General features: G+C 42.2%; 1 protein-coding gene across 1 annotated transcript; it reads left to right on the top strand.

The window, feature by feature from the left end:
- Positions 1 to 7114: 7114 nt before the first annotated feature.
- LOC127903722 (uncharacterized) lies at positions 7115 to 9227 on the top strand. Its single transcript, XM_052444351.1, has 2 exons — positions 7115 to 7952; positions 8065 to 9227. The coding sequence occupies exons 1-2, from the start codon at positions 7115 to 7117 to the stop codon at positions 9225 to 9227; spliced, it is 2001 nt and encodes a 666-aa protein (XP_052300311.1).
- Positions 9228 to 10127: the final 900 nt, after the last annotated feature.

Below are 10127 nucleotides of genomic sequence, written 5' to 3'. Positions count from 1 at the left end.
TTGCTCCAAATCCTTGATTATTTCTTCAACCTGCTTCTTTCTCATTTCTACTCCCATCAAATCCTTCTTTATCACGTCATCTTCTACTTCTTCACCATCTGCCTTCATGGCAGTCAATTTACGGTTCTTTTGACTCCTAGAATCCTGTAAACACTTCATAATTTGTTGCTTCATGCTCTCAATTTTCGATTCTCTATTCGACATACCCACCTTTTCTTTTTCCAAAAGACTACCAGTGAACATATCAACAAGATTACTACCCAATAGTGTATCATAAGGGTCTCCAATCTTTAACATGCGCTCACATGCTTCAATGACAACATCCCATTCTTTATCGTTGATCTCAGCCAATTTATAAAGCAGAGCAGCATGAAGGAAAGAAAGCTCTACTAAGTTGGGAAAACGCCCCACTGCTGACGCTGCAGTAGTTAAATGCTCGAGTTGTGTGTCAGTACCTTTGCCTGCTTTCTCAGCCAGACTGTGGTGTATGAATGCTTCAAGACAGTGAAGATGAGGGGAATCTTGGTGACTGGAAATGGATTCTTTAATCATCTCCAAAGCCTTCTTGGAATCTCCACTCTGAAATGCAGATAAAGCCCGCAAGCCTTCATTATTAATCTCAGGGTCTGACGAATTAATGGCTAGGGTTGATTGCTTAGAACCAGATTCAACAATGGTGGAATCTGGTGGTGGTGGTGTTGCTGTGGGTTTCTTGACAGGATGTTTTTTCTTGCCCATTTCTTGATTCTTTTCTTCTGAATTATCTGAAGAATATGGACATGAAGATATGATTATATACCAAAGTGGCGGGAGCGCAAGAGGGGTAAAGTGGGAATTTAGAAAGAAATCAGTTATTTAGTTATTTAATTGGTTGGTTAGTTAGTTCGCCCCAGAAGCTAAATTTACACGACTGTCCCTCCTTTTAGCAGTACAATAATATAATTTTATTCCAGTGAACAAATCCAAATAAGGAATTTTCTCAAACTTTTAATCGTATTACAATCAAACAAGAGTGGTTTGCACAAAATTTTCCAATATTAAAACTTCATTAAACACAATTTGCTAATGCTGAGAGCACAATATGACAATTTTGACTGGTAAATTGCAGGAAGTAATTCCCGTGCTTCTGCTTAATGTTAATAGCATAGTGGAAAAGTATATTAGGTGAATAAACCCACTTTTATTTGGCGTCCAATATTTATTAATCACCTGTCTATTAATATTTGATCCTAATAATTTCTTTATATAACAATTGTGAATTAAAAGTTATGTCCCATTTAATGCCAAACATACTCTCAATTTCAATTGATAATAACAAATATTAATGTTAATAAAGACTTTCAATAGCTAAATGTTAAAGGTACATTAGGTGGAACTCACTCCAAAAAAAAAAAAAAAAAACTAATTTATAAATTCAGGATGCCTTGTAAAGCACAACTATTATCTGTGGGATCCTGACACTAAATGTTTTATTTATAAAGTCACGTTTGGTTGGTTATTTCAGTGTTCTTGAAGATGAAGACAGATTTGGGGGTAGATTGAAAGCTTGCCAGTGATTTCAAAATGCTTCAAAGTGTGATAAGTGAAAGAGATATTTAAAGACCATTGTTTAAATATATATTTAGATTTCTTTGATTTAATAGAAGGCTATATAAATGCAGTAACTCAAAAAATTGATTTTGAAGTTTTGTAAAAATTATAAATATAATATTAAAAGTAAACATAATATAGATTTACAAAATAATTGCATGTTGTCAGTGTGACCGTGTGGGCTAACAAATTTTTGAATTGTCGTCTTAGAGCCAAGAGCTAACGGGTCACAGCCTCAGCTACTTGTCGGTTAACTGTTAATATCTGGAACGCCTTTTCATTTCTTTTTTGGAAAATGAATAGAGTTGTCGTCTAATATCTGCCGCCAAAGCCTCCCACATCCTACAATATATACAAGAACTGGAACTGATTTTTATTCCCCTTCCTATATTACCATCATCTCGTCACATTTAACCCTTTACAGTAATGAATCAATGAGTCCATCTCACACATAGAGGAAAAGTGAAACAATTTCCAACCAAATTTGTCAAAGGTAATTTTGTCATCTTTGAGGAAATGCTAATGTTTATCAATGTCTAGGTAGTATATATTTCATTACGGTCACAGTATTATCATCAGTAAGAAGCCACAAAAATGAGCTCTTTCCAAGCAAACATACTAGCCGGCTTCCGTGATGATCAGCACCCAGGGAACTCTTCAGATGATCTAGGGCCTCTCTACATAAATGCCAAAAATATTTGCTGCATCTGCGAAGGAAAAACAGAATCTTTGGTTGTAACCACATTGTATTGCAGGTGGAAATGACAAATTTTGATTATATATAAAGATATGAAAAGAAATACTAAAAATAAAATGGTGCAACTGGAGCCCAACCGAATGTACCTCAAGTGCATGACTGTACCTGAAGATAATATAATGATGTCCATCACTAGAAAAGCAAACCTAGAAAATTGAAGATCATTTAGTACCATGACATACAGAAGGATCATTTTGTACCATGACATATGGATCTTGGTGTGTGTGTGTGTGTCTGTATATATATATATACATATAAACAGATTCGGTGTAAGATATCCTTGAACGCAGAACACGAGTATGCAACTCAAAAATTCAAAGCAAGAGTTTAATCAAAATTACCACTGAAATAAGAAAATTCAAAGCTATTAGCAACTTCTTTCCGAAATTGCCTCTGGTATTCTTCAATCTCTCTTGCCAATTCCACCCAGCCATCATCAGCATTTTCATCTTCCTTCAAATTTGGATAGATACTTCGGAAATTTGGGTAGATACTTCGGACAGGAGCACCAGCAGCTTCGGTTTGGATAGGAGCACCAGCAGCTTCGGTTTGGACAGGAACGTCAGCAGCTTCGGTTTGGAGAGGAACACCAGCAGCTTCGGTTTGGACAGGAGCACCAGCAGCTTCGGCTTGGACAGGAGCACCAGTCCTAAGCTCAAACTGCATCTGTTTCTCCAGATGTTCTCTAAGCAATTTCTCTCCCATTGCAATTGATTCATAAGAATTTTCATCAACTTTGGGATTTGGATTGTCACTGAGGACAGGTGAAAACACATGAAAATCAATTTATGGTGCTAGAAACAAAAAGCAATTACATTTTATAGCCACCTAAAATTTTAAGAATATGCATTTTAGCAATCTTCAAGAGAGGAGGTTCGTATATGAGCACCATAGCAAATATCGCAGATACTTACTCTTGCTCTGCTTCCTTTTTAGGACTCTGCAAGTGCTTATCACTAGCATTTCCCTGAAAGTGTTACTCAAAAATCAGCTTATTTCAAAGATGTGTACAACATTCATTTATACTGACAGAATAATCAGAAAAAGATGCACCAATCAAACCTTAGATTCCTCAGCTTTTCTGAAATTTTTCTTTTTCTTCTCATTCTTCTTATTTTCCTGTTTCAGTTTCACATTATCAGCACCTTTTTTGATATCCTTCTTCTTATCATCATGTTCAAGTTCTGCTAAAACTCTTTCTATTCTAACTTCATCATCCTTCTGAAACAGATTTTCCAAGTGTGTCTGGAAACAAGAAATTTAGTTCAAAAACATCAAATGTCAAATAACTATGTTAAGAGATAAAAGGACAAGACATTACCTGCAAGAATGACTTCAGCAATGGCACAATGATTGACCGGTAATCATATAAAGATAACTTCTCAATTGTCAGATAGAACATAAGTATAACATGTGTACGCCTCCAGATTGCTGCATCGACCAAAGCCATCTGCAGGAATGAACAGGGTTAGATCAAAAGCGAAGAAATATTTCATACTATATTATTGGGAGTCAATTGACTCAAAAATTTCATGTTTTTTATTAGTTTATGCTTGTGTTATCCTTTGGAACAGCACCACTCTACTTAAGATTTTACTCTGCATGAAGTTGAAATCAAAAAGTTGAAATGAGTTGAGACAGATATTACACTCACATTTCTAAGGATCTGCATTTTCAGCTTCCGTAATGGTAATTTTATACAATTGTCCGTGTGTTTGAAGACATGCTCTTGCCGTTGCTTCCTAGTCGTAATTTCTTCAAAAAAATTGTTCTCTAATGCCTCCACTGCCTTCATCTTGCTAGAAAGCTCGGAGATTCTGCTTTGGGCTGGTGCTAAATGTGAACACTCCTCCAAGAATATCCCAAAAATATCCTTCGCTTTTCCTCTTCGAGAGTCTCTTAGTCTTTTCCATAACCTTGAATATGCCCCAATATTAGGGCACAAATGTAACCAAGACACTACTTCATTACCATCAGGAAGTACAGCAGATTCATCAGCTACATTGGCACCATTAAGCTCTCCCCACAGTAATCGCTCATCCAAAAGGAGACACGAAAAGTCTCCATTAAAAACAAGCCTTTCTTTGTTATCAAGCCCAAGGTAGCGGTTATCAATGAAGATATCCATCCTAGAACTTTGATCTAAACCACAATTATGAACCAGGATCAGGTCGTTCACAAAGACAAGGAGTTCTTTCATCTGTGAAGCTCCCAGAAAGCATATAACATTGATTTTCTGGCTATCACACTTAAACTGTGATGATGGAGTTATAGACTCAAACTTACAAATTGCATATGGTATTGTCCAGTAAACAACTTGTCTTCCCATGTCTTCTCCTTTCAGCAGAAGCAAGAGAAATGTGAATTAAATCTTCTGAAGAATCTTTGCACGCCGATCCAAACTGTCACGTCTCTGATCGGATTCAACACCATCTCTACCCTTGACATAAGCTTTATGCATGTCTAAGCCCTTATCTGATTTCATCTTATTGCCAATACACTCTATTGCCTTATCGGTATTCACCGGCTTCCAAACTCCATTCATAATCATCTCAATCCACTCACTTGCAGCATCTGCCTTCTTAATTGATTGCACTGTTTGCAAAATTATATCATGATCCTTCCAGTGCGACCTCCTAAAATGGTTCCTGTATGACTGGTGATTACAAAACTTCTCTAAACAAATAAAGCACTCCGACAACTTCCAAGTTTTGTGTTCCTTAGCGAAACATAAAGCTTCCGAAAGGATTTCCACCACATTCTTTAATGACTTCACATGCCTCTCAACTTCTTTTATATTAACTTTCAGGAAATCCCTTTTTGCCTCAGGAGTCAATGTACTCCTCCAAAAGCGATCATATTTCACCACCTTTTTGTCATCTTCATAAGACTTCTTGTTATTGTAATAAGTCATTTGTTGCTCCAAATCCCTGATAATTGCTGCTATCTGCTTCTCTCTCGTTGCTAGACCCATGGCATCCTCCTTTATCATGTTGTCTCCTTTTGCTTCCCCCTCGGCCTTCATGGCAGTCAATTTATGATGCTTTTGAGTCCAAAGATCCACTATATAGTTAAGAATTTGTTCCTTCATGGTCTCAATTCTTGACTCTTTATTCAACATCCCCACTTTTTCTTTTCCCAAAACACTACCAACGAACACATCAACAAGATTACTACCCATTAACATATCATCTGGGTTCTCAATCTTCAATGTACAAATGCATACTTCAATCACTTTTTCCCATTCTTTATCATTGATCACAGCCAATTTACAGAGCAGAGCAGCATGAAGGAAAGAAAACTCTACTAAGTTTGGAAAAAGCTCCACTGCTAACTCAGCCGAGCAAGCTGCATTAGTTAAATGCTCAAGTTGTGTGTCAGTACCTTTGCCTGCTTTCTCAGCCAGACTGTGGTGCATGAAGACTTCAAGACAGTGAAGATGAGGGGAATCTTGGTGACTGGAAATGGATTCTGTTGATGCTGAAATCTGCTCGTCCTTAGACCGACCAGATTCTTTCACCAACGTTTACGTTATTGACTGTTGCTCGAACCACTCAGGCTGGAATCACCTTCTTTTCCCTCGCTAGACCTGCGTTCACCAAAAACGGATCAGAGACGCCGGTGGTTTTGCCGGCGTAAACCCTCCGATGCCTAAGTTAGCACAAGGTGTTTACGGGAAAACAGTGTAATATGATTTCAGGAAATTTGTAAGGAAATGGTCTAGTTGCAATTTGGCAGCGTTTCCCCTCTCTCTCTTTTTTCTCCCCTTATCTTCTTCGATGTCTTTCTCTTTTATAGCCGCCCTTTGTCCCACGTTTTCCGTTTGCCCCTGATTCCTCCTTTTTCGGGTGGTGGTAGCCCCTCATGGGACTCTAACTGTTAGATTGTGGGCAAACGTGGATCTCGCGTGTCCTTCAACCGTTCTGGGAGAAACGCAACTACCGCGGTTTTGTGGGATCGTGTTCCCGCTTTCCTGGGGATGAGTATTGGCTCGGCATATATTTCTGGTCGGTATGTTTCCCTGGTTGTTCTCTCCTCTGATCGGCTCATGCTTGCCCACATGCTCTGCTCGTATATAAGAGATGAAGCAATCCGTTCTGGGATGGAACTAGTTGCATGGCCGACCTGGTGTTCTTCATGCACTCAACACCAGTCCCCCAGTTTCTGGTCTGGCGAGTGAAATGAGTTAAGAGTAGAAACTGATGGTCAAATCACACCAGCCCAGGGAGCTTCTCATCTGACCCTCTTTTTACTGAGACGGGCCTGACCTGATGTATTATTTTTCTACTGAGGAGGCCCCGATCTGAGCATGGGCCTAAGTGACCTGTACATAGCATATCTGGGCTTACATCTAACCTGGCCCCTTGTAACGGTTGGTGACGCGGCATCTCCAGACTCTTCGTATTTGAAATTTGAAACGACGGGCTATCCATCCTCGATATATGGGGGGGGTGAGCTGGCATATCCCATCACTTAAATGCTTCCCTTTTCCCCTTTTCGTTTTAAATCCCTAAACTGGGGTCTTCATCATTTTGTTATTCGTTTCTCCGCCGTCAACCAAATTCTCTCTGTACTTTGCTCACACTTCCAGCGTCCGGAGTATCCATTCGCCGGGTGTTTTCTGTGTCACGGCGGCGCTATCAGTGTCAGTCTATTCCAGGTATAGTCCTTTTAACTTCTCCTCTGGTTGTTGTTGATTGGGTTCTGTGTTGCCTTCTTTGTGTCCATATACTCGAGTTTTCTCTGTTTCCTTTCTGGGATTCCGGTATGTCAAATCGGAAGAGGAAGTTGATTGTTGATGAGGGTGATGAAGAGTCAGGGGACTCAGGCTTCGATGTGCCAATACCCACTGATAACTTAGGACCCTCCAGTAGTATAGGTCATTCCCATGGCAGGAGTACCCTTGAATACCCACGCCCTTTGGTTATCTCTCCTTCCCCCGAATTAGAGCTTGTAGGGAATAGAGGTGGACCTGCGTCGGGCTCTGGTGAGAATCACAGTTCTGGTGGGGTTGGGTTCCCTGAAGGAGTAGGTGATGGTGAGGGAAGCAGCTCCGGACCGAGCCAACCTGCTCAGAAAAGGCACCTAGGTCATAGGGTGGAGGCTGATTCCTACCCTATTGATTTCCTGGCTTGCGCCACTACCCCCACCGATTTATTTAAACTTAGGAATCTCTACAACATCCCCAACGAGATTCTTCTTGTAGTTCCTGGAAAAGGGGATGTCCCCAGTCGGCCTCCGAAAGGGTATGTGACGATGCACTTGGAGAGTTTCAAACTAGGAGCTCGGCTGCCCCTCCAACCTTATTTTGCTAAGATACTGAGTGGTATGCACCTGGCCCCAGGTCAGCTACACCCAAATGGGTGGAGGGTTCTCTCGGCAATGTTTGTGTTGTGGGAGAGGTGCGGGTTGGAGGAGCCTTCCCTTGTTGAAGTGAAACATCTGTATCAGCTGCGGAGTAGCCCGAAGGAGGCGGGCTGGTACTACTTTATGTCCAGTTCTGCAAAGAGGAAACCGATCACTGGGTTTCCATCTTCTTGCAAAAATTGGAAGAACAAATTCTTCTTTGCTGGAGGGAAATGGTGCCCAGCAGTTCGGTCGCTTGGTGGGGATCTTTATCTTCCCACCCATTTTGTCACCCCAGGTCGCTCATTTTTGCCTATATTCTTAATTAAATTGCTACTTATTGGGTTCTTTAACCTTTTGTGCTATTTCAGAGTCGTGGGGTCTGATCGGGGGGCTTGAAGATCGACCCTTGCTTCAGGTGGAACCTGCTCTGGTGAACGCTTCTACCTGCCAAGACCTCCTGTCTCCAACAAACCTGGTCGGTTCGGGCCTAGTGGATTTAGCCGCTGGAATGGATAACAAGATCCTCAGCGCGATGAGCAGGAAGCGTGGTCGGGCTCCGAGCAGCTCTAGCAACCCTCCTCCTCCTCCGAAGAAACCTAGCGTTGGTCCTTCTAAGGCGCCTATTCCTGCTCTGCCTCCTCCTCCACCTCGTAAGAGTGGTGGGGATAAAACCTCCGACAAGGGCCCTGAGGTCAGCTTGCAGTCTGGGGACCGATCTTCTCCTCTCCCGTCTCGGGATCAAGGTGATTACCTGAGTCCATATCAGAAAGACTATAAAAGATCGGTTGGGCCCAAGATGGTGAAGGACATCGAGAGCATGAGCCTCTCCGAGTTGGCTGCTTCTGTTCAGAGAGTTTCCTTCAGGCTGGCCACAATGGTCTCGTGCTACAAGACCGGGTCCGCGCGTCATGAGAAGAAGCTTCAAGCCGACAATCAGGAGTTGAAGAAGAAGGCTGACTCTGCTGATCGCTCCAAGGAGAAGCTGGCTGAGCTGAACAAGCTGAATATGGAGCTAGAGGAGAAAGTTGCAGTTGCTGAGTCCACTTCCTCCCAGCTTGAGGGCGAGTTGGGTGACCTGAGATCTGATCTTCAGGCTACTCAAGTTGAAAGGGAAACTCTGAGGGCCACCCTTGAGGAGGAAATTAAATCCTTGGGTGAGCAGCTGGCTGAGGAGAAAGGCAAATCCGCTGATGTGGACGACCGGCTGGATGCCGAGTATGATTCTGGGGTTGCCTTCTCCTATAAGTGTATCATGTCTGTGCTTAAGGATGAATATCCCGAGCTGGACATGAGCAAGCTGGAGGCCGGAGTGCAGCGGTATATGGCGGGGGTCGACCAAGCAGATAAGGAGCAAGGTGAGCAGGAACAGGTGGATGCTCCTTCGGATGGGGTGCAGGAGGGAGAAGCTGGGCTGCGTGTCTTTGAAGTGGGACAGGGGTCCGTGCCCCCTCCTCCCGAGATTGCTGACCTCCCACCTCCCGGGACAACAGATCCTTCACCTGCTGAAGCCGCTGTCCCTCCTAATCCTTAGGTCTATTTTTGTATAGACTTTAGATTTTCATTAGTTTTGTAACCAACTGAACATTAATAAATTTTTAGATGTTCTTTATTGGCTCCCTTGTTTAATGTCTACTCATAGACTGCTTCTGCAAAATAATTGCACGACTTATCTGATCTTGCCTGCTGGTTTCTTAGTGGACCGAGTAGGTGTAGGTATTTACTTGCCTTAGTAAACTTCTCGTAGAATTAGCTGCTGGTCTTTCGTTGACCGAGCAGAAACAGGCACTTTGTTGCCTTAGTGGAATTTTCGAAGCTTTAGCTGCTGGTCTTCGTTGACCGAGCAGAAGTAGGCACTCGCTTGCCTTAGTAAAATTAGCTGCTGGTCTTCACTGACCGAACAGAAATAGGCACTCGCTGGCCTTAGTAAAATTAGCTGCTGGTCTTCACTGACCGAACAGAAGTAGGCACTCGCTGGCCTTAGTAAAATTAGCTGCTGGTCTTCACTGACCGAACAGAAATAGGCACTCGCTGGCCTTAGGAAAATTAGCTGCTGGTCTTCGCTGACCGAACAGAAATAGGCACTCGCTGGCCTTAGGAAAATTAGCTGCTGGTCTTCGCTGACCGAACAGAAATAGGCACTCGCTGGCCTTAGTAAAATTCTTGTTGAGCTTGTTAGCAAAGGGATTTCGTGCTGAATTCATCTTTATTTCAAATTTGAGTGTATTACAAAACTACTGAATATTTACATGCGCATCAAGCCGTCATGCGGTTAACAGAAATAACTTATCAAAATGGGAATTCAGTAGAGGACTCTGCTTACTGGAAATATTTCTTCAAGTGTTCGGCGTTCCACGACCTTTTCACGTCTCGTCCATCCTGGTACGCTAACTTATAAGCTCCCGGTCCAGTGGCTCGTATCACCCTGTACGGA

Source organism: Citrus sinensis, chromosome 1 (assembly GCF_022201045.2).
Source record: "Citrus sinensis cultivar Valencia sweet orange chromosome 1, DVS_A1.0, whole genome shotgun sequence".
Classification (NCBI taxonomy): domain Eukaryota; kingdom Viridiplantae; phylum Streptophyta; class Magnoliopsida; order Sapindales; family Rutaceae; genus Citrus; species Citrus sinensis.
The sequence above is the reverse complement of the archived record's forward strand: the minus strand, read 5'-3'. Positions and strand labels throughout refer to the sequence as shown.